We start from the raw sequence: 25,675 nt of genomic DNA, 5'->3' as shown, positions 1-25,675 counted from the left end.
TTCAGAACAGTGAATTTTTTTTATTTCTCTGATGATTATACAGTCTCCAATGTCTTCATCTATGTAAAAAAAACTGCCCTCTTTTCTTTATTACCAAATACTACTTATCTTACCAGGATATGAGGTTTATGAGGAGAAATATAATAACTTCATACATTTAATATTTTTACCAGTCAAGACCAAGGGTGATCTCAGGGTTAGTCAACGCTGAAACAGAATGTTGACATAGAGTTTTATGTTAGCATTCAGGCGCCTAAGTGAGGGTTTTTAATTTTTTTTAATTTATTTAATTTTTTATTGGTGCAATGTATTCATACATCATAATGGTATGTGAGGGTTTTTAAAATACACCAGGAAAGATTTGGAGTGTCTTTTTGCTTAGGGTTGCAGAGAGATTTTGGGGGGTAGAGGAGGAGGAGAAAAGAAATAATACCATTGTTCTCAACATCGAGTGGCCTATCATTAGAGAGTATTATCTATTTTGTGGATCTACAGCACGGGAAAGCGTGGAAAGCCAGGTAGCAATCAAAGGAGAACTACAAATAGTGCCGAGCATCGGGAAACAGGAACCACCCCACGTGTTGTATCACTTTGAATCTCGCTATGATGCAACTCTGTTGCACCAATGAAAGTATAAACAGAATGTCTCGGATGCCGTTGGGTACCAGGTACTCTTAGGTAAGGCCCGCAGTGGCACGCATCTGGGGGCAATGTTGGTATGAGCCACGGTCGTTCCGTCCAGGTGAGAGGCAATGGAGAAAACTTAAAGAGGAGGAAGTAACCTTAACTGGGCCCTTCAGAAAAAATAAATGGGCTTTTGTCAAGCAGATGGAGAAATGGCTTTCAAGGAGGGGGAGGTGGGCTGACCCTGAACACAGGCCTCGGTGTGAAAGGCGGAGGGTGAGGTTGGGAAACGGTGGAGGACGCGGCCGGGTGGAGATGAGGCATGGGTGGGGAGAGGGAGGTGAAAGGGGAGCCCCCCAAGGTGCTGTCCTGGCTACATGGGCTTTGAGTGCCTGGCCAACTCACAGAGGACCTTGAACCTGACCCTGGAGCCGTGGAACCTCAAAAGAGTAAAGTAGGGGGATGACTTTACTGGTTTTTTGTTTTAGAAAGTGATTCTAGGAGCAGATGGGAAATAGAAGGTAGGAGGTAGGTTTGCTGGGGACAGACAGACCGCGAGGGTGTCAGGCACGTGTTCCCAGAAATGAACTAGTGAGACCTGACCCAGGGCAGTGGTGGAGGGACGGCTTTTGAGAGTCTTTTTTTATTTTGTTTTGTTGATCTGGGAACTGAACCCAGATGCGTTCTACCTCTGAGCTACACCTCCAGCCCTGTTTTTAAATTTGAAACAAAGTCCTGCTAAATTACTGAGGGATTTGCTAAGTTGCTGAGGCTGGCCTCAAACCTGTGATCCTCCTGTCTCAGCCTCCCAAGTACTGGGATTATATGTAGGTGTGCCACCACCATGCCTGGTTTGAAAGTCGTTTTAATGGAAGATTTGAACGCACTTTCTGATGGAAATGAAACAGAAAAAAAGAAAGTAGACAAGTTTCTAGCTGGGTCACTGGGTCAGTGGAAAGGAGAGAAGTTTGAGGATGAAGACCATTTTTCTCTTTGGTTGTAGCACTCGTGAGAGAGTGCTCAGGGCCATGCCAGGCAGTTGGCCTGGACCAGAGGGCTCTGGAGAGCCTTGAGAAGAAGAGGCTTGCACAAGAAGCCTGTAGACCCAGGGGAGGGGCCATCAGCAGGTGGGTGGGGGCTGAAATTAGAGAAATAGTTAGGGTTTTCCAGGGGGGAGCAGAGAGTCGGCAGAAGGAAGGGCTGTGCGGATGAGACCCTGGGCATCGCTGATGTTTGAAGTGGGGAGGAGGAGCAGGTACAGATGGAGAGAGAAATGGATCTACAGAGGGGAGGAGAGGACCAGGTCAAGTGTCATAGAAACAAACTAAGAGACAGCTTTAGTGCAGGGGTAGAGGCCATCAGACCAGACAGCACTGGGCAGAGGAATTAGGAGACCCAGAGGCCCAGGTTGCCTGATACCGGTCAGTTGGTCCCGGAGAAGCATCAGATTGCAGAGAGCAGAGCTGGCGCCCTCTGTGCGGCTGGGCCGGGCGCCCACTGTCCGTGGACTGTGTTCTCCAGATGCAAGTGGGATTGCGGCTGGAACACCCTGCCGCTCGGTTTTAAGGTTGCTTGTGTTTTACAGTGGATCGACAGCAGCCTTCGCTGTGCTTCTAAAACGTCACTTTTTGTTCCTTGGATTTTATTTCTTGGCTCAGGGCCATCTCTGCTGTTAGCCTTCCTGCCACCGGGTCTGTCTGTCTGTCTGTCTGTCTGTCTGTCTCTCTCTCTCTCTCTCTCTCTCTCACACACACACACACACACACACACACACACACACACACACACCACTGTATTGTGTAATTACAGTGAAGGGGCCCAAACTGTTCACTCGTGAATTTGGATTTGATGTTTTTGATTAGCTTTCTTGAACAGGGGAAGTGGCTTCTAGTGATTTTTTGTTCTTGTAGGAACAATACCAATTTATGCTACTTTTATATCGTCTAAGAGGACCAGAGCTCTGTCTGTGGAAAGCTTGAAGAGGATAATTGCGCATTGTCTGGCTAAGTGATAGAGCGGTGGGTTTGTAGCTCGGGAGGAGGGCAGCTCAGGGCGCAGGGCTGAGCCTCTGGGTCCCAGCAGGCTCCCTGGTGGCAGGGTCAGTGGCCTGTGACCAGGACCTCGGAGGCACTAGGAATGTAAGTTTTATCTCTTGCTCATTACTGCCTCTGTGACTGTGCTCTAAACCTAAGTGGCAGGAACTTCTCGCTCAACTCGGGTGCCTAAGGACTGGAGGAGCGCGGAGAAGCCGGAGCTCTGTGCAAATATCAAGCGGCATGCACCGCCCGGCCCCTGGGATTACTCAGCATCCTTTTCTCCTTTAGGCGGTGATGAGTGGAGAGGTCTACCGGCTTACTGAGCTTTTCCACCATGTCCATTCTCAAACAATGCTATTTGTGTGTGTGTGTGTGGGGGGGGGTACTGGGGTTCCTGGAAGCCCTTCTACCTCCGAGGTACACTCCCAGACCTATTTTATATTTTTATTTGGAAACAGGGTCTCTTAAGCCAGAGAGGCTGGCTTCGAACCTGCGCGATCCTCCTGTCTCCGCCTCCCGAGCGCGGGGATGACAAGCGCGCCCACCACGCCCGGCATTAAACAATACTATTGAGTAGAAAACAGCAGGCAGGCTTTCTATCTTCGTCTTTTATTGTAAGATAAACCGACTATAAACTTGCCTTTTCACCATTTTTAAGGGTACAATTCCACGGCCCTGGGTACATTCCCATTGTGTGCAGCCATCCCCGCTTTCTGCCCCCGGAGTCTTTTCACTTTGTAGAACTCTGTTCCCATGTCACAATAACTCTGCATCCCCTCCCCCAGCCCCTGGCAACCACTGTTCTACTTTCTGTCTCTATGGATATTTCTACTCTAGGGACTTCATATAAATGGAACCATGCCACATTTGTCTTTTTGTGGCTGGCTTATTTCACCCAGGCGTGTCTGCAAGGCTCATCCATATTTTAGCACGTGTCAGGATTTCCTTCCTTTTTAAGGATGAATAATATTCCACTGTCCGTATAGGTCGCATTTTGTTTATCCGTTCATCCATCAGCGGGCGCCTGGATCATTTCTACCTTTTGGCTGCTTTGAATAATACTGGAACCTGGGTGTACAAATCTCTATTTGAGTCCCTGCTTTTTCTTCTTTGAGGAGTACACCTAGGGGCGAGAGGCGGGCTGACATCCATTCGGAGGGAATGGGGATTTTCCCTTGGCTTAGTGACTTGACTCAGTAACTGTTGCTGGGGATCCTGTGTCTGCCTGGGGCCTTCCCTGTGTCCTTCCACGGGTGCCTTGTGGCTGGGTCCTGCTTATCAAGCTGGGGGTCTACTGGGCTCCTGAAGCCTTGTGCATATCTGTGGCCTGATGTTCTGCCTTCCTATAGAGTCACATAGAGTCCATCCTTCCTATAGATAGGGACAAAGGCAGAGAAAGCCTGGGGGCAGCACGCCTCTGTCTTGCTTTGTTTCTGCTCTCTGCAGTGGCCCTGTGCTGTTATGTCTGGAGACCTCTCGGCCCCTCCCCAGCCTGCCTCGCCTCCAGGGCCCGATTGGTGCCACCACCGGCTTCTCAGAAGAGTCAGATCCACAGAGCAAGAAGCATTTTCCCTTGAGGGTGTCTGATGCCTTCAGATGAGGCTCCTCTTTAAGCAGGCTGTCTTCTCTGCTGGCCATTGTGTCTTACTGTCAATAAGACTCCCTAAAGGAGCAACCTAGGTGGCTGCGAGCAGGGCAGGGCGTCAGCTCTTGATCCAAGCCCCGGCAGGTGTTTGCTGCTGCTAAGGGGAACTTAGCAGAGCCCACAGACTCCGGAGAAAACCCGTTGTGGCACAGCATTAGGGACTCAAGTGGAGGCGGAAGGCGAGTGAGTGGGGTATCACCCGCAGTGCTTGAGTCCTGGCCTTCCCCACGGACTTTTCTTAATCTCGAATACAGTCCTCGCTCTACTGCTGGGGGATGGCGGCAGGGAGCATCCTTGGAGTATTCCTCCATCTCAGCAGCCTCTGGGAGGTGATCCACTTTGTCTGTTGTTTCTGGGTCAGAGGTGAGAGGACAGGCACGGGTCACAGGCTTGGGGCAGTCTCCAAAGTTGTTCAGAACTGGTTTCCTTGGACCAAAGCCAGGAGCTGTGACCAGGTGTAATTGGGAGGGTCTGACTCTGTATAACACTCTGATAAGTCTGTTGTGTTATTTTATGTATTTATGTTTAATGGCCACTGCTCTGGCTGGTTCTAGAAGGTTCAGCATATAATCTTCTGAGGGGTGAATCTTACCTGCTAGAAGTTCATGGATTTGGGCTGAAGGTCCTTGTTCTGACATTTTCTTTGTGGGTATTTTTTGGAATGATGTCTCCTGCCTCTCAGTTTTGTGTAATTAGATTTAGACCTACCAGGCAGGTGGACTTACCACCTGAGAGTTGCTCTAGTAGGAGTAGAATTCCTCTCATTGGAAAGTATCTCAAAATACATGTATTTGTCTTCCTCTGGCCCTGACAGATGGGGAAAGTGAGGGAGAGGGGAGCAAGTTTCCTTGCTGGGCACCTCTCTGCTCATGACTGAAGAATGTGGGCCCGAGGCCTGGCGTTGGGGCGACAGTGGTGCTTCTAGTGGTTTCTGTTGACATGGGAGAGCTTGTCTATAATCACAGCTGTGTGGAAGCCATTTTTGGGGTCCCCCTGAGGAAACCAGAGCTGCTCCGGAAGTCTGGGGACAGAGCACAGCCGCAGGCCATGGTGTCTCCTTGGCCCACAGGGTCTAGAGACAGTGGAGGAGCCTGTCTCCATACCTCGGAATCCAGGGAGTTTGGCCACAGGCTGAGCGTGGCTCCACTCGGGAGAGCTTGGCTCTCTGCCCCCAAATGTCCTGCTTTCAGTGTGTTATTCTGCCGCCACCGCACTAAATTGATATTTTCAGGAAGGCGAGTCTTCTGCACTGCGTGGTCCTTATTTGTTTGTTTGGCTTGAAGAGGAAATACGCTGCTTAATGAAAACTTGCCTACTCCTACCAATTAATTAACCTGTGTCAATGCCACGTGTCCCCACAGCTCATGCAGTAATTACATCCTTACCTATCTGCGAGAATTAATTCGAAGTTTGGGAATCACTCCGAAACCTTTTTCAGATGAAAGGGCCTGTGGGAATCTGGGAATTGTAGGGTGACTTTCTAGTCTATGTGGCAGGGAGGGAGCTTGACCAACTCAGACGGATCCTGTCTTTCTCTGTGGGAGGAACCTCCTGTCTCCACTGTCTCCAAAGGGCACTGCCATATTGTACAGTGGGGTGGCAGATGTCACTGAAGGCGCCTGCCCATGTCCTCCTCCACTGTCTCTTTGGGACAAGCCCATGTGGACATCCACTGTCCCTTTGCATACGGACACACTTTTCTGTGGGTTTTCTTTGCATTAGGGTGTTTGGAAAGGATCCATGCTGGGCTAAAAAGTGGTGGTGAGCCAGGCATGGTGGCACACACCTGTAATCCTAGTACTTGAGAGGTCGGGACAGGAGGATCGCAGGTTCGTGGCCAGCCTCAGCATCTTAGCAAGGTTCTCAGAAACTTAGGGAGACCCTGTTTCTAAATATAAAATAAAAAGGGATGGAGATGTCACTTAGAGGTAGAAAGCCCCTGGATTCAATCCCCAGCACTACAAATAGAAACAGAAAAAAAAAAAATAGCATTGCCGTTGTTCCTCAAACTTCAAAGTAGGGTTAAAGAAGCCATCGTGAAACCTGATTCCCTGGTTCTAAGTCTTCTTCTCCTCCTCTGTTTGCAGCGGGGCCTTCTCTGAAGTGGTGTTGGCTGAAGAGAAGGCAACAGGAAAACTGTTTGCAGTGAAGTGTATCCCCAAGAAGGCGCTCAAGGGCAAAGAGAGCAGCATAGAGAACGAGATTGCCGTCCTGAGAAAGTAAGTGCCCACGGCTTCCTGAGGAACCAGCCGGTTTCCCGGAGGCCCAGAGAAAGAGGGCTGTGCGTGCGTGCGTGGCTGGCATTCACGTAGTGCTTTCTGAGCACTTTCCATGCGACCTGGGGCCTCTTATGACATTCAGTGCCATCCCTGGAGGGAGTTGTTACTTCCAAAGAGCATAGCTGTCGGGCAGGACTGGCTTTGGGCTGAGTGAGACCCCGCCATTCCCCATGTTTGAGAGGTCTTGGGTCAGTCCCTGAATAAGCGCAGAGCCGCCCCTGTGAGGTGGAGTTCCCATCATCAGCATGGCAGGGCGTTGCGAGGACTAAGCAAGATGGTACTTGCCAGGTTTTTGTTCAGTGCTTACTGTGCAGTGCTGGACAGGGGAGTTGTGGTCATTCCTGCTCCGAGTCCTGTTGTCACTGTTACTGTTTTAGCTTTACGTTACACAAGGAGGTAAAGCACACAAAGTCAAGTCCCTTGTCCAAAGCCTCAATTTGTGCATGTCAAATGTTGCAAAGCCTCGAAAACCAACCCCTCAAATATGGGACCTACACTTTGGACGTTTTCTTTATCCCACTCTCTGCCATAGACGTGGTACTGTGCACTCAGAATATTCCAGAGTTTGCGGTAGAGGCACTTCACTTTGAGTTTTATTTTTGCTCTCCATGTCAAATAGAACCAAATCAAAATCTTATCCCCTGATCCAAAATAACGGTGCACACAAACCATTCCAAGGTGGCTGGATCTACCCCAAGGATGATCTTTTAGTGTTGTGTCTGGCCATGTTCCTCATACCAGCAGGATGAAGCTCTTGTATCATATCTCACAAAGTTTGGGGGAATTGGACCCTTATATGGTACCTGCTTTTGCTAGTTTGGTATTTATCTGAACACTGTGCTGTGGAAATTTTTGAGTTGCTATTAATAAAAGATGTTCGAAATATCCTTGAAATTGTTGGGGTTTGGAATCAGCACACAGCAAGAATCCTGGTGCAGATAAACAAAGTGGAATGGGAACAAGCCTTCTAGGGCCTCGAAACAAAATGTCACACAGTCTACATTCTTCCTGCATAAGCCCTCTCTCCCGTCTCTGGGACCAACGTTGTCCCACTGAATTTGGTGATAGCTCTTCTACCATCTGTCCACACTCAGCGCCCCGAAGTGGTCAGCAGAGTCTATCCTGTTCTGACCTTTGTGTGATCCAAGAGGGACCCACAGCATTTGTGATATGTGCTTCAGAATGAACCGCTCTCAGCAGCTTTTAGCGTTGTGAGCGTTTTTGGTTATTTGCTCGCTTGTTTGGTTGGTTTCTAGGTTCTCTGGATTGTCTATTAGGGACCCAGAGTGTTTCAGATTGTCCTGAGGAGGATTTCAGGAAATGATTCTATGTTAGAGAGTCTGGGAAAACAAATTAAGAACATTAGCATCAAGCAGGAAAACACTATGTTAATGAAACATTTATTTAAATGGCCCATTTTCCAATATGAAATCCGTGCTCAGAGAACAAGTGATTCGCTGGTGACATGAAGTTACAGACATTACAGATATTTGGCATTTTACGTGGAATTCTGGGTGGGCCCAGAGCCTTTCACAGGATTGGCTCTGCACACGGAGGCTGTCTGCTGCTGAACTGAGAGGGTGTCGCCTTTATTTTTATGGGGCTCCCTTATGGGATTAGAAGTCAAAATGCTGAGGAAGTCAACTTGTTTTCTTTGTGTTATTTTCCGTCCACATGGGCAGGAGGCATGGATGTCGGCTTTATAAGCCAGGCCTGATTTATGCCACAGATGCTCTGCTTTAACGAGTCTCTACCCTGTGCCTCTACTCAGATAATCACTTCCGGGGTGAGGGCATTTAAAGCCAGGGAGGGCCGGGGATTTGGACTAACTTGTTTTTGATAGTTTCTCACCAACCATTGTTGGAGTGCCTTGAAGCATGACTCTTCTTTCAGGAGTGAAGAACAAAGCAATGATTTCTCAAGGGAGGAGAGGTGATTCATCTGTTGTACTGCTTTTTTTTTTAATGATTTACAAGTAGAATAAGAGGCAGTTCCACATCATAAGAATCCAAAAGAAAGAAAACTGTTTGGAACCACTCTTAGAATAGCTGTCATGGAGACATTCACACATTTAACAAATATTTTTCAAATTCCCAGCATACATCAGGCAGCACTTTGTAGACACCAAGTTTAAGATGCAATTCTTACCCTCTAAGATCTCACATTTTTGTTACTAATTAGTACAATAAAGTTATGTGATATAAACATTACCAGGGGCCCAAGAGGTGGCTTGCCCAATTCTTTCTTTGTGGGGTTGAGGACAGGTTGCATTAGAGGAGGGACATCTAGGTGATAAATATATTATGCTGGGGCAGAAAAGCAGTGGGACATTATAACCAGAAGTAGCAGCCCAAACAGAGGTTAGCCAGAAGAGACAGACTGGTGAACTGGAGAACTCTAAGCAGTTCAGCTCATGTGATCAAGGAAAAGGGTTCACAGTGAGCCATGGAGAGACCTAAAATTGGAGAGGTAGGATTGTTGAGGGCTTTGTATATTATTGTTTCCGTGAGCGTTCTCACTGATGTAATCCAAAACACCTGACCACCACAACTTACAGGAAGAAAGATTTCAGTTCTGGAGGTTTCAGGGGTTCAGTCCATGTTAGACCAGGTTACCTTGGTGGAGCTTAGGACATGGCATGGGGAATAGAGGGAGAGAGTGCAAGGGCTCTTCTCTCACGGAGGGGATTAAAGGACACAAGCACCGTCTCTAAGGCCACACTCCCAATGACCCACGTCCTCTGGCCACATCCAGCCTGCCTTGATTACCATTCAATAAGTCCATACCCTGGGCCATCAACTGATGAGATTAGAACCACATAATAAAATCATATCAACTCTTACTATCAATACACGGGATCTTTTAGGGGACATTCTATATCTAAACCATACCAAATCTACTTTAAGCTTCATGCTATAGACACTGGGAAGTTTAATTAAAGGAACAACGTGATCAGGATTTTTTCACAAGATGATTATGGCAGAATTTAAAAAGTTAGATTGGAGGAGACAGAACTTAGTACATGGAGGGATACTAGTTAGGAGGTCACTGGGAGAAACAGGCAGGGAAATGAAGAAGCAGTGAATTGAAACAGGAGCCCTAGGGTTGGGATGGGAGAGACAGAGATGTAGGAATAGGCACAGTGATGTCTCTAGACATCTTAGAGATTTGGAAGAAGTAGGATATTGAGGGAGAGATAGAATTCCAAGTTAACTACGGGGTTTTCGACTGGGTGGCTAGTGACCTCATGAACTGAAATAAAAAATTCAAAAGCAGAAGGGCAGGTGATATGTTTGACTTCGACATAGTGAATTTGTGGGCCCTGGGGGCCTCAAGTGGAGAGGAATACTTCTCTGTCCAGGACTGTAACTCACCTGTGATCTGGGCTTGTTGACCTTTCAATTTGAAAGAAATTGAAACAAATTGAAAGAAATTCTTTGGGTACTTTAGTCATTGCAGGTGAGGGTCCCAGGTAGACCTGTTTTTTTCTGAATTCTGTCATGTCCCCTAGTCATTTGTATATCTCCATACTGTTTTTCATCCAAGTAGAGCCATTTGAGAGGCCACTTGCCCTCCTAGGTGATGAGTTTATTGTTGGGCGAGAGATTTCATTATTTTATTGTGTAAGAATAATGTAGTTAGCCGGGCGTGGTGACGCACGCTTGTAGTCCCAGCATTCGAGAGGCTGAGACTGGAGGATCATGGTTCACGGACAGCCTCAGCTACTTAGTGAGGCCCTCCTCAACTTAGTGAGACTCTGTGTCAAAATAAAGAATAAAAAATAGGGCAGGGGGTGTAGCTTGTAGGTCAAATGCCCCGGGTTCCATCCTCAGACCCGAAAAAAATAAAAGAATAATGTAGTTAATATCTCCTTGTAGGCATCTTTGTATTGCTCTGAAAATAGTTCCAAAATGAAATTTCTAATTGATAAGTAGGTATCAAACCAAGCTCAGAGGGGAGAAAACCTGATAAGCACCGTGTAAGGCTGTTGCTATGCAGCACTGAGAGCTGCTGGCCCGGCTTGGCATTCAGGGGGTGGATCTATATGATTCATCACAAGCTTCTCTAGACAGCCAGTTAGTGAGCTGCAGTCCCACGAATGGCGTGTGTTATGCACTAAGGACTATAACGACATCATTGTTGTTACACACTTTGGTTGGATTATAGCTTATGGTTTCTGTGGTATTATTTTGAGGCCAAGCGCGGCTCCATTCTAATTTCCAAGCAATACATAAATCACTTTTGCGAGGGTAGAAAGGTAAATGTATAATCAGTCTGCATTTAAACGAGAGGTGAAGAGAGAATGGAATGCATGAAGCCACAAAGTAAGGGGCAGGAGAAGCAAAACAGGTATCTAGAAAAGCTCTTTTGCTAGTCATTGGGGATACTGAGGCTCCGACTGGTTAAAGAAGTGCTGTCTGAATGAAATACGGCACCAGGATTCGACATGTTGTTCAAATGATTACTTTATAGGCTGCAGAGGTTGTCTTCCTTAGGGAAGGAGCCTGAGAAAGAACTGCTTTGAAATTGTGCCCTCTCGTTTCTATCTGGGCGCACTGGGGAGTCTCTGCTGATGTCCCTTGCTCTTTCTCTAAAGCAGTGGTTCTCACCTCTGGCTTCATATTAGAGTCATAGAGGAAGCTTTTAAGAACATACTGATGCCAGGGTTGGTCCTAGGCTGATCAAGTCAGAATGGGAGGCTCGGGAGGGTGTTGGGATATTTAATCTCTGGCAACCCCAACCTGGAGATTCTAACACTCAACCATCTTGGCGTGGAAAACAACTGCTCTTGGGCCCTGCCCTTGGTATCACCTTCCAGGGGCTCAAGCTGCTCCGTTTTGCACAGGAGCAAGGGCAGATGTGTCCAGATACATCCGCATGCAGAAACCTAGACCACATTTCCTTTAAGCAAGAGGCACATTGTAGCGCATCCTTTTGGAAGAGCTGGAGTTCACATAAGAGACTTGAATTGACTTCAGTTCGTTACCCCATCAGTGGGAAGCAGGCCGCAGCCACTGGCTAGATTCACGGGGGACAGTCTCACCCTCTGGTCATCCAAGAAGTTGCTGCGGTCATGGTGGTACCCTAGGAAGGTTGGTTGGTATCGGGGCCCGTGTGGGCAGCAGGATGCAGCACCGAATACATTATCAGAAATGAATGATGGTTGTTAAAGGCAACAGATGCCAGAACCAGGGATGCCGGGCTTCAACCCCTGAAGGCCCTGTGGCCTGAGGGTAGAGTGGCTGGCAGGAAGTACGCTGGGCCTGGGCTGTGGGAGGCAGAGTGAGTCAGCAGCTTGGTGCGGGGCACTCAGAAACTTGGACAGTGGCTTCTCCTCCAGTTCCCTTAGGCCAGACAGTGCCGAACGAGAAGAAAGGCAGTTTCTGTGCCCCAAGATTTAAACACTACTTCGGGACTAAGGAGGAGTCTCCATAGAAGGTACACGTGGTGAGGCCCAACTGGTTCCCACTCTGCAGCCTGTTCCAATGGAAGGTCACCTCCACTGGCTTAAGTCACTGCTGAGTGCCAATGTATCGTGTGCCAGAGACACATACACGTCAACAGAAATATATTGATTGGGGGTGAACAAAACCAATTTTCCAGTGACTGAAATGATTGAGTTCTGATAAAGCTGATACTTGAATTTCTCATGTACCAGTAAAGCCTTTTCAGGGTCTGTCTGATCTGCTTAGAAGGGGATTCCAAAAATCTCTTGAGTTTGGAGTTTTGGGATGGTGGGTGAAGACAGAAAGTGTCAGAGCACTGGCTAACTGCCACGTGATTATAAACAGCGAGGTAGGAGCATCCCCATGAGCCCGGAGCCCTTGGTTATTCTGGGAACCCTTACTTAAAAGTTCCCTTGGTTTACCACACACACACACACACACACACACACACACACACACACACACGCTTGAAGGATATGGTGAGCTCTTTGGTTGTGTGGTTAAAGTCACAACCGTGCCAAGCTCTGGGTAGGCATGTGTGAGCCTATCTACCGAACAACCCTAGGCCAACCGGAAGCTAATGGCCCATCCAGATAGAGAGCGGAGAGATTGTCGACTGCCTTCTTCCCGGCCGTGCCCAGGACTCAATGGAGTTCCTTCTTTGCTGTGCTTCCTTTCTTTCTTTCTTTCTTTCTTTCTTTCTTTCTTTCTTTCTTTCTTTCTTTCTTTCTTTCTTTCTTTCTTTCTTTCTTTTTGTGTGTGTGATATTGGGGATGGAACCCAGGGGCATTCTACCTCCGAGCTACACACCCAGTCTTATTTTTTATTCTTTTTATTTTGAAACAGGGTCTCGCTAAGTTGCAGAGAACCTCACTAAGCAGTTGAGGATGGCCTCAGCCAGGGATCCTCCTGTCTCAGCCTCCCAAGTACTGAGATTACGAGTGTGCACCACCATGCCTGGCTTCTTTTCCCTTTTTGTTCTTCCGCCCTGCTGACTTTCTCCTGAGGTGGCTCCCCTGCCAGGTTGGACAGTAAACTCGGCCACCACATGGGGTCGTTGTTTAATTTGTCCCAACTGGGCGTGTCTATAAGAAGGAAAGACATTGGCCTGATGCCTCTGGGTGCATCCAGGTGGCCGCCTCATGATGCTTTGCATGGCAAGTAATCAAAGGCCACTTTCTAGTTTGATGTGAGATCCAGAATCACTGCATTTTTATCCTGCTGATTTCTTAGACATTGCATACAGCACCCCTTGAGTTGAAGGGAAACAGAATCGACCATGTCTACAAGTACAAGATGGGATATTCAAAGGAGCCTGGGCGACCTGTTGGTTTATCTTTCCAGTGACCCCCCCCCCCCCGCCTCTGGGTTCTGTTTCCCAAACACTGCAGTGAGCACAGCTCTCACGGAACAGCCAGTCAGTCTCTTTTTCTCACGTCTAACACTTGGCCAACAAGTGTTTACATGCATTGGCCCTCCCACCTTTATTCCAGAGAGCCATTTGCTTTTGACTGACTCCAGACACCTTTGGAAGCCAGCACCTCACATGCGTCTCTAGTGTTACCTCCCCATTCCTACTCCCCGGTGTCATCTAGTCCCTTTGAAGGGATCAGATGATGCCTCTGCCCCCTTTCCAGCTTCAGCGTGGCTGACACCACCTCCGAGCTGCTCTATTCCATTGTCCTGGTCTGGTTGGCCCTTCCCTCTGAGATTTCCCAGTGCCACGGTCTACTTTGTTCTGACTTATGATGTCTGCACTGACTTCAGCTCTCTCTGGCTTTGACGGTGCTACTAGCCGCCAGGGTTCTCCAGAGAAAGAGAACCAGCGCGTGCATGTAGATAGAACAAGTTAGTATGAAGGATTGGCTCGTGTGGTTTTGGGGAAGTGCCACCCTCAGCCATTTGCAAGCTGGTGACCCAGGAAAGATAGCAGGTGTGGTCAAGCCCAAGCCCAGAGATCTGGGAGCCAGGGGAGTCATGGTGTGAGTCCCAGTCTGAGTCTGAGTCAAAGGCCTGAGGACCAGGCGTGCCAATATCTGAGGGCAAAAGATGGCTGTCCTGGTAGAGCAGAGAGGACCTGCTGCCTTCCTTTGCCTGTTTCCCCTCTAGTCCTGAGGCATCAAGTGTTTCCCACCTGGGTTGTTGAGAGTGACCTTCTGTACCCAGCCTGTTGACTCAAATTCTAGTATCTTCCAGAAACATCCTCACTGACACACCATGATGCCTTGCCAGCTCGGGCCCAGGCAGACCGACACATAAAGTGAACCATCACGGGGGCCCAGGGGCAGGCAGGTCCCTCAACCTCTGCAGGGAGTTTTGAGCAGAGGACTCAGCGCAGAGGCGGAGATGCTTCTCCTATGGCAACAGAATGCTCTGACATCAGGTCTGGCTGTTCCTGCCACCTTTTGTACTATATATATATATATATATATATATATATATATATATATATATATATGATATATATATATATATATATATCATATATATATATATCATATATATATATATCATATATATATATATATCATATATATATATATCATATATATATATATATATATATATTATATATATATATATCAATATATATATATATATATCATATATATATATATCATATATATATCATATATGATATATATATATATCATATATATATATATATATATCATATATATATATGATATATATATATATGATATATATATATATATATATATATATATGATATATATATATATATATATATATATATATATATCACTCTGTAAGTGTTTAGAGTAATGGAGAAACAATGCAAGTTCCATCCCCAGTACTGGAAGGAAGGAAGGAAGGAAGGAAGGAAGGAAGGAAGGAAGGAAGGGTTTTTAATACACTTTGTGGAACAGTGTCAATTGTTCACATGTTCATTTCTTTGTGCCAACTCCCTGCCCCCAGGTGTTTCCAGGTGTTTCCTTGGGTGTTTCCTTAGGAAGTTCAGAGGTCCCAGGACTAGATGACAGTAAAATTCCTCACGGCAGATATCTTCTTCTCTAAACTTAGTTTTAATGACTTATACAAATGTCACTTAAATGATTCCAAGAAAAACGTGTGTGTGTGTGTGTGCGTGTGTGTGTGTGTGTGTGTGCATGCGCGCACTTATGCGTATGTGTGTTTATTCTGGCTTTGATATAAAATATCCTCTGGGAAAGCTCATGTGTTAGATAGTACAGCCAGGTTCAGAAGTGAGGACATGATTGGGGGAGGTGGGTCCTGATCCAGTCAACAATCTCTCTCTCTCTCTCTCTCTCTCATTCCTGACCACCATGAGGTGAAAGTGACTTTTCCTCTGCCATATCCTGCCCCTGAGCTGTTGTGCCTTGGAGATGGCCAAACATGAACTGACCTCTGCAACTATAAGCCTCAAACCTTTCTTCCTCTAAAAGGAAGCTTTTTCTTCATAGTGATAGACTGACTAAAACAGTGTGTGTGTCTGTGTGTGTGTGTGTGTGTGTGTGTGTGTGTGTGTGTGTTTTATCCTCGTATTCCTAAAAGAGTCAGAGTAACTTAGACTGGAAAATCACACCACATGAAAGATTAAGTCCCAGGAGCCCTGAGAGAGATGACGATGGCAAATACAGAAGATAAAACAAATATACGCCAAAGGTTTGCTGTTACTTTTTTTTCTCTTAAAAAATTTTTTTTTATTAGTGCACTGTATTCATACATCATAATGGGATAAAAAACTTGTGTAGATGTCATGCACACATAGCCCAGTTAGCCCCCACCCAATCCCCACCCCATTCCCTCCCCATCCCTCCTTCCCTTGCTTGGCTTAGTGGTTGACATCTAATACTGTAGCAATTTATTCAAAATTAGCAATGATAATCTCACATAACAGATTAATTTGTCTGATATAAAACTTTTGATCACTTAGAGATAACATTTCAATATTTCTTTTTGCTTTCTTTCTTACCAGAGGATATTTTTTTCCTTTTTTTTTTTAAGGTGAAACTATCATACATTTTTTTTTTCAGAAAAAAATCCATCCTAACATGAAATATGAACTCTAAGTACCCAAAAGAATCTCAAAAAAGAACAAAGCTAGAAGATTTACATTTTCTGATTTCAAACCTTATAAAGCTACATTAATTGAAACAGTATAGTACTGCTATAAAGGCAGATATATAAACCAGTGGAGTAAAATAAAAAGCCTAGAAATAAATTCTTCCATATATGGTCAAGTTATTTTTGACAAGGTTTCCAAGAACATTTGGTGAAGGAAATAATCTTTTTACAAAATATTGTTGAAAAATAATAATTACATGAAAAAGAATAAAATTGGACCCTTACCTAACACCATATACAAATATTAACTCAAAATAGATAAAAGACCTCGCCGGGCGTGGTGGCACATGCTTGTAATCCCCGCGCTTGGGAGGCAGAGACAGGAGGATCGCGCAGGTTCAAAACCAGCAGCACGCGCTGGCTTAGGAGACCCTGTTTCCAAATAAAAATGTAAAAATAGGTCTGGGAGTGTAGCCTGGAGGTAGAAGGGCTTCCAGGAACCCAAGTACCACCAAAAAAAAAAAAAAAGATAAAAGACCTAAGTGTAAATCTTAAGACTATAAACTTTTAGAAGAAAACCTGGGTCATAACACTTCACAACATTGAAACTGGCAGTGATTTCTTGGATATGATTTCAAAGGCGCAGGCGACAAAAGAATAAACAAACAAACTTCCTAAAAAATAAAAAAAATTGTACATCCAAAGACAATGCAAACAGAGTTAAAAGTTACTGATAGAATGGGATAAAATATTTCCAAATGCTATATCTGAAGGTATATTAATATTCCACATAGAAATCCTAAAAATTAGCAACAATAAAAGCAAACAATACAATTTAGAAATAGGTAAAAGACTAAAATAAATAATGAATCTCCAAAGATTTTAACCAATAAACACACGAATATATTCTTCTTTGTTTAGTTGTCTGCTGGATGGAAAATCTTGTTTCTCTGGTTCTGGTGTGTATTACCTATTTCTTCTTTGTAGTTAATCTCTTTGAGTATTTTCTCTAGCGCTGGTTTTGAAGACATAAATTCCTTCAGTTTCTGTTTGTCATGGAAGCTTGCTGTTACTTTTATGTTTAATTTTAGGTTGGGTTCATTCTGTCTTCTATCTGTTTTTGGCGTATGGGTAAATAATTTTAGTGAAACGTTATATATGACTCACTATTGAAATTATACATAATTTTTTAAATGCCCTTCATTTTGCATATTAGAAATCCAGGGTTATTAGGTGATTTAAATAATTACTCACCATTTTAATAGTTGTTTTTAAACAACTATTTTAAAGCTTTATTTGGTATTGAGGATTGAACCCAGGGACATTCTACCTCCACGCTACACCCCAACCCTAAATTTGTTGTTGTTTTTTTTTTAAACAGGGTCTCCTTAGGTCACTGAGAGTTTAACTTGTTCTTGAGCCTACGATCCTCCTCCTATCAAGCCTCCCAAGTACTCGGATCGCAGGCCTGAACCACTTACCCAGCTCACTTTAAAGCTTTATAATGAGCTCTTTTTCTCAAAGCTTAATATCAAGGTCAGAGGGTTCAATGACTGGCCAAAATCAGGTTTTAGAAAATATACAATTGAAGAACTTTTTCTAAAATAATAGTTGCATGGAACTTGATAAATAGAATTTAATATAATTTTTAGTCATTTGCATTTTTCCTTCATAAATATTTAAAAATAGTCTTGACTCCATGATACAGACAAATTATATGTATCATTTTGGAATCCAAGTACATGCAAGTTAAACAAATACATTTGCTGTAATAAATGTATTTGAATTCTTGTTGAAAGATAAGAAACAGATGGACTAAATACGCACATATATATGTATGCATGTATAGATGCCTATGTAAATATATGCATGTATATAAGTATACAAATAAGAATATATGTGTTAACTACATTTCAGTTATTTGTATTATTTTTTGTGTCACTGGAGGTGGAACCCAGGGGCTTTTCTACCTCTGGACTATACTCCCAGACCTATTTTATACCTTATTCGGAAAGAGGGTCTCACTAAGTTGCAGAGAATTTCACTAAGTAGCTGAGGCTGGCTTCGAACCTGTGCGATCTTCCTGTTTCAGCCTCCCAAGTGCTGGGATCACAAGCGTGCGCCACCACGCCCAGCTTTCATACCTTTAAAAGTTTTTTAAATTTAATTTAATTTTATCTTATTTTATTTTATTTTTTGCGTGTCTGGGGATGGAATCCATTTGACCTCCAAGCTACACCCCCTGCCCAATTTTTTATTCTTTAATTTGAAACAGGGTCTCACTGAATTGCAGAGGGCCTCACTAAGTAGCTGAGGCTGGCCATGAGCCCGTGATCCTCCTCTCAGCCTCCCAAGTGCTGGGATCACAAGTGTGCACCACCATGCTCAGCTTTCATATCTTTTTAAAAATATTTTATTTTATTTTATTTTATTTTATTTTATTTTATTTTTTGCCTGTCTGGGGATGGAATCCATTTGACCTCCAAGTCACACTCCTGCCCAATTTTTTATTCTTTATTTTGAAACAGGGTCTCACTGAGTTGCAGAGGGCCTCACTAAGTAGCTGAGGCTGTCCGTGAACTACAAATCTACTGTGTCAGCCTCTCAAATGCTGGGATTACAAGTGTGCGCCACCATGCTCAGCTGTATCGTATCTTTTTTTTTTTTTTAAGAGTAAAACATTCTTTCACTTCACTTAGTAAGTGCACCCTCAAGATTGTCAAATATCTGCTGTTTAGGGTCCATAATAAAATACTTGAAAAAGAAAGCCTTTTTAAGTTTCACTTAAATATTTTTAAATAATCTCTTATTAGTGCACTGCAGGTCTACGTGCACACAGCACCAGTGTGTTTTCCTCCCCCTCCTCCTTCATAGCATTGATGGTGTTGGGAGCTTTGCAAATGTGCTAGGGCTGTTTGTCCTGTTTCCTCCATCAAATCTCCCCTTCCTCACCTCCTTCCCCTGTCCTCTGCTGTTTAGGATATGTAAAGAAAATAGTAAGCACGTGAAAAGCCTTCTTGAATTTTAAATACCTTCAAATGTTAGGTAGTTCGTGAAATTAGGTATTCCCGCTCTCTTTATACTATTGGAAGAACTCAGAAGGTCTCTGAGGGTGCGAGGAGCAGGAGCTCGCGTGTCCATTGTATAGAAAGAGCAGCGTAGGTGCAGGGCACGGAGCGAGGGCACCAGGGAGGGCTGAGGACTGGCCTGTGGGGCTGTTCTCCACCTGTCTATCAGGAAATCACTGCTGTCCTGTGGGCATTCTAGAAGCAACTAATAGGAAACCAAAGTTATGACTCCCAACAACTGTAAGAAACAGGTGTTAGTTCATTAAATTAATTGACTGATAACTTTTAAATCATAATAAAAAATTTCTACCAAAACCCAGAGCAATATATCTGTATCCCTTGAGATTTTGTTTATATTTTACATATATTTATTTAGTGGAACTAGGGATTGTACCTGACTTTAAGTCCAGGTATTCTCCCTTTGTTATTTGGAAACTAGCTAGGCCTTTCTGAAAGCGCTGTTTTACTTAATCCTCACAGAAAAGGCCATGAAATGGATATTGCTATCCACGGTTTACAGATGAGGAACTTGGACGTATTCAACATAGCTAGTAATAGGTGAAGCAGGAAGTCAAACCCAAGTCTTCCGTATGTGTCCATTACAATTGGATCCATTTCATGCCTTCGTGTCCTCCCTTCTCAAAGGGCCGCACGTTTTCAACGCACACAGTGACCCTTTCACAGAGGAGGGCTCACTGAGGATGAAAGAACACATCTCTGACCATAACTTGACAGAGCCTGGGAGCCAACCGGCCTACGTTTGCATCCACCTGCACCATTTTAGAAGCTGCCTGGCCTTAGGGAAGTTATCTCAACCTTAGACATCTGTTGCCAAGACGTGGCGATGATATTAGCACTTGCCTTGGGTAGATGCTATTGGTATTAAAGAGTCAGCACATGGAAGGCCCAAGAACGGTGCCTGGCATGGAGAACAGCACTCCAAATGTTTCCTGTGTGTTATTATTACACGCAGGGGCGTCTCACTAGACAGTGGGACTATGGAGAAGGTGCCTTTCCTGCACACAGTACTGTATCCATGCCAGGGTCCCTGTTGGGGCCCAGGGGTGCCCCAGTGACGTAGTGATCAGGACCGGCAGTGATAAGGTAGCTGTCCACTCTCCAGAGGAGAGAGTGCCCCGGTGATGGACTCAATAGAGGCAGAGTTGGCAAGAATACATCGACTTTACAGTTTTTCTGGCCAAATAAACTATGAAGAACTCTCTAATTTTCTGTTTTGACCTTAGTCATAGCATGTTAGGACTGGAAACAGAATTTAGGGACCTTGGTTCATTTCTCTGACTCCCAGACAAAGAAACAGGTCCAGGGAGGTGGCGTGATTCGCCCCAGGTCACAGAGCTGACTGAGGCAGATGTAGGGCCAGATGGATGCTTTCTGCCCTCCTCATTCAGAACAGTTTCTGCCTAACCACCTTGCCTCTCTTGTAGAACATCCTGCAGGAGAATGCAAGAAAATGATTCTCCTTCTCCTTTAAAAGCCCATGGCATGCTTGGCAAGGACTGCAGAATCTTCTCCAGTAGCTTGGCCCGAGTCCAGGATGGGATATTGAATCTGGTTTCAGACATTCCCCTGGTGATTTCAATTACACGTTCTTCTTTCTGACTCCCTCCTTAGCGGCGATGCAGTGTGGCTGAAGGCTGCCTAGATTGCTCTGGTGTTCTGCTCCAAGTTGCCTCGAGCTCTCCAAAACGCACTAGAAAGAAGTCCAGGGCTCTGTCTCCATTTCAGGGGTGTGTGATAATCACTGAGCTCTATGCTGGTTTCTTGCCAATAGAAAAAAGGCAGTCCTTCTCAGAAATGCTGTAGGAAGAAGCCTGCTACAGATTATGGGATGATCTGGAAGCTCCAGAGGGAGAGCTGGCCTCTCATGGACGGTCACGGACACCAGAGTGATTGGGGGACAGCGGGTCATGCTGAGGGACCACGCAGAGTAGGCGAGGCAGGGAAGGGGCTGCCAGTGGGTGCCTCATGTTTTGGGGGATAGTCCAGCCTGTTCAGTGGGCCATGGAATTGTCTAAATGAATATGCAGATCTTTCTAATTATAAAAGCAAACCCACAGAAAGAAGTTCTACTCCAACATTAGCTACCCCTTCTACTGAATCTCCTCGTTGGGTTTTAGAGTGGAGGGGTCAGGCAGCTATTTCTTGTTTTCTTTTGATGCTGGGGGGATTGAATTCTGGGGCAGTGTACCTCTGCAGCCCATTATTTAAAACACATGCATCTTTGGGTCAAAGTATGTTGGTTTGAATTGCGTTTCCACAAATGCAGACCTGGCTCCCTGGCTGTGGACACCTGGGTGGTGGTAATGGCTGTTGTTTGTTTAATCCAGGTGGGCCCTTCCCTTGGACACATGGTACAGCAACTGCAAGGGGAACTCTGATGAATGACAGAGTACACATTGAATGCAGTGCCTCCAGTCTTGGGGCGGAATTAGAATGTTAGGCATCTTTTATTGCCTTCAGATTTGGGAGGCAAATCTGTTTGCCTTCTCCTCCTTCTGTTTATCTGTATTAAAGCCCCATTTTAAATATTTATTTGGCATTGGGTACACCCAGGGACCTGTGCAAGCTACGTCATGATCTACCACTGAGCTTAGCCCCCTACGGTCCTATTTTTGGTTGGCCCCGTGTTCTGTGGGATTCAGAACATGGCACTTTGAGGGTGGGTGACACTCTTATGGAGTTCTTCTTTAGAGATGCTAATGAAATGGTTGAAGCTTTGATTGATTGTTCTGGGAGCCATCGTGAGTTCTTTTCCTCCTTTTCTTTCCCTTCCCTTCCCTTCCCTTCCCTTCTTCTTTCCATTCTTTCTCCACTTCCTCCTTCCCTTCTCTTCCTTTTTTCCAGATTTGTTTCTTAAAACCTAATAGAAGATTGTAAAAACTGGTTGGGAAGCTAAATTTGACCCATCAGCACTATCCATAAGCAAGTTGCTCCTTGAATGCATTTCCTGAGTGTACAGCCAGCAATTTCTATTTTCAAAAATAGTCATCTAGCTGGGCGTGGTGGCACACACTCGTAATCCCAGCATTTGGGAGGCTGAGACTGGAGGATTGAGGTTTGTAGTCAGCCTCAGCTACTTAGTGAGGCTCTCCACAACGTAGTGAGACCCTGTTTCAAAATACAAAATAAAAAATAGGGCAGGGGTGTAGCTTGGAAGTCAAATGCCCCTGGGTTCCATCCCTAAACCTGCAAACAACAACAACAACAACAACAACAACAACAACAACAACAACGTCATCTAAGAGACATAGTTCCATATGCAAATTAGGGTGGGTTAGCTCATTTAGGCAATTTGGGGAGCAATCATTGTTAAATTATTATGTTCATTTTGACTAATATTCAATCAGTAAACACCTTTCAAAAAGATAATATGCCTCTTTTAAAGAGAAATTTTGAAATCGCGGTTTAGCTCTTTCTGAAGGCCACAGTGTCTATCAGAAGAGTACACACTTCTGAATGGAGGAAGCCTTATCCTAAAGGAATGGCTTCCTCAAGAAGCAGCGGCGGTGTTCTCACAGCATTGCTGCTGACTCAGAGGAGCAGATGGTCTGCATGGCAGTGAGACTTCTCAGAGTACAGATTTTAGATGCTTGTATTCTCTGCACTCAAGACTTCAATTAGTACGTGTGCATTTCATTTCTTTTATTCAGCTGCAAAGTACATTTATTTGAACAAACTATAATTATTTTAAATACAATAACCTGTAGTATCAGCATGCTCTAGAAAAAAATCTCCTAGTATTTTTTGGAATGTATCCTGTATACGGATTCCAGAAAATCTTACTTTGAGCTTTGTTTACTCAGGATATAAATCTACTTGAAGTCCATCTTTTCTACTACTTTTAAAAATGGTCTGGTATACATATGGTAGAATAAAAAGTACTTATAAAACTCACCTAGAAAAAGAACTATACTTTCTTGAAACTAGTAAATGTCAATAATTGCCTTTTCACTCTTGTGGATGTAACAGCTACCCCGGGAGTCAAAGGTTCAAGAGGCTACACGTCTTTGAGATAACTCAACAGTCTTTAAAAATATTTTATAGCTCAGACTTTGTCTTCTTTTAACTATACTGAACTAGAAAACTGTTAAAACCTCTTAGGAAGGTACTGCTCTCTTCACCCCAGTGCCTCTGTTGAATCCTAATCCCCAGGGTGGTCGTGATAGCAGGTTGGGGCCTCCAGAAGCTGATTAGGTCATGGGGCCCCCACCCTCTTGAATGGGGTTAGGGACCTTGTAGAAGAGGCTCCAGGAAGCTAGCTGGCCTCTTCTGCCCGATGAGGACTCAGCCTGAAGGTACCAGCTAGGAACAAGAAAGTGGGTGGGTCCTCCCGAGCATCACGATCTTGGGCTTCCCAGCATCTAGAACTGTGGGAAATATATGTTTGATGCTTATAACCACCTAGTGCCTGGTAGTTTGTTATAGGAGCCTGAACAGACCAAAAAAGAACACATAACACTTCCAAGGCTCCCTTCAATTCTTCCTCTTTTATCCCCCTCTTCATTTACCTCTTTGAGTTCATCAGGACAGAAGTAGATAGTGTCATGGACACCCCACTGGCTCTTCTTACATCATTTCCTCTTTCTGAAATGCTCTTCTCCAAATATAGCCTCGGTGCTATCATCTAGCATTCTGGGCCATGCAGCCCTCAGCCCAGCAGCATCTGTATCCCCTGGTAACTCATGAGAAATGCAGGTGCTCGAGCCCAACCCCTGAGCCCCTGAGCCAGCCCCTTCTGCTTGTAGCCAGATCCCTGGGTGGGGGAATTTATTTCCTTATTTACCTGTAAAAAGCACTGATCTAGTGCTTCCAGATCATTTAAGACACTGTCCTCCAGCACCCCAGGGTGGTTGAGCTGCCCACTTTATGCTCCAACAGCACCTGATAGTTTCTTTTATGTGCTACCTGCACCATAAAGAGTTTATTTGCTTGTCTTCCCCACCAGATCTAAAGTCTCTTGAGGGTGGAGATGCTACACCTGTGGTCCAAATGTGTTTCTTGTACCTGGCAAAGTCCTTGCTACAGAGTAGGTGCTCAGCATGTTTTTGGTGAGTTGAATTGAACTGGACCAGTCCACCAGAAGGAAGACTGAGGAGGAAAGCATCCTCCTTTCCCTCTAAAACATCAAAAGGCTTCATTTCTCTTCAGACATAAATTTGTCAAGTATTTTGAAAATACAAACATGTGCCTTAACAAAAATGCTTTGAGAGTAGTAAATGTGTATTCATTTAAAATATGGAAATCAGCATAACAAATAAGCAGAAAACAAAAGTTTGGACAAAATGTGTTAAGTTTCTGGCAGGAGAGGCTGGAGGTGAGGCTTAGTAGTAAAATATGTGCTTAGCGTGTTCAATGCTCAGTGACACATTACAAAAAAGATCTCTGGCAGAATTGACCCAGAATTTCCATTTTTGTTGTTGATTCTTCTAGGGTAGGGCAGAGAGTACTCACTTCTAAAATTTTGACCAAGAGTGAGATGTGTGAGTGACAACCAGGGACAGATAGATGACTGCTGGTTGTGATTTGTTTCTATAGATTACACTTTCTCCGGATATTTAAATACAGAGTCACTATTAATGTCTCCAAAGTTTCAATGAGTAAACCACCTTCTGGGAAGACGCTGACATGGCTTTAAGCCAGATGCATGTATTTCATAACTTATTAACAACTCACACATTTTAAAAAATGGATTGAACCCCATCCACACCTCAGGGAGCTGAGATGGGATGGTTCAAGATAGCCAATAACTGCACACCAACGCAGCCTGAGGGTCCTGTCAGAGGCGCTCAGAAGAGGAACCCATCACCACTGCTTGGTGAGTCAGAAGGTGGCACTGGAGTGACCTTGAGGGATGGGTGGGCCCGGGTGGAGGCAGAGGAAGCAGTGGATGGAACAGCCAGAACGGGTCCACACAGAGAAGAAAAGTGTGCAGTGTTTTTGGAAGATGGCTGGCGTGTCTGAGAAGGTACAGGTGAGAAGGAGGAGGTGGCTGGAGCAAGAGCCCAGAGCTACCTACAGTGAGCCTACAGGGCTCATTCTTCACTTGCTGGACAATGGAGGTAACTGGAGGAGGATTGGGAAGGCACGTTGGGAAGTCTAGGGATGAGGTGGAGTGCAGGCTGGGAGTGGATTAGGATGGTGTCAGAGACCTATTGGCCACCTGAGAGTTGTGACTGGCGAGTGGTGTTCTTCATCAGACTTACTGATCTTGTTTGAGACATTGAGGAGGAATCAGTGGATTCTGCAAGAGATGGGATATGTGGAATGAGGAAAGTGTTTTTGTTTTTTGTTTTGTTTTGTTTTTTGTTTTTTGCCGGACTGAGGATTGAACCTAGGGGCATTCTACCTCCAAGCTACATCCCCAGCCTTATTATTTTTTTTGTTTTTATTTTAAAACAGGGTCTTGCTAAGTTGTGGAGGGCTTTACTAAGTAGCTGAGGCTGGCTGAGAACCTACGATACTCCTGTCTCAGCCTCCCAAGCACTGGGATTACAAGTGTGTGCTA

General features: G+C 44.9%; 1 protein-coding gene across 3 annotated transcripts in view; it reads left to right on the top strand.

Moving 5' to 3' along the window:
* Window positions 1–25,675, top strand: part of CAMK1D (calcium/calmodulin dependent protein kinase ID) — a gene marked incomplete at both ends in the record, with an annotated part of 417,729 nt that overhangs the window by 162,801 nt on the left and 229,253 nt on the right. For all 3 annotated transcript variants that reach the window (XM_080717054.1, XM_080717056.1, XM_080717055.1), the window contains one exon: window positions 6,393–6,524. In XM_080717054.1, the coding sequence (XP_080573180.1) occupies window positions 6,393–6,524 (132 nt within the window). The remainder of the gene's footprint in view (window positions 1–6,392; window positions 6,525–25,675) is intronic.

Source organism: Muscardinus avellanarius (genome assembly GCF_963383645.1).
Source record: "Muscardinus avellanarius genome assembly, chromosome: 20".
Taxonomy (NCBI): domain Eukaryota; kingdom Metazoa; phylum Chordata; class Mammalia; order Rodentia; family Gliridae; genus Muscardinus; species Muscardinus avellanarius.
This window is presented reverse-complemented; position numbering and strand designations above follow the sequence as displayed.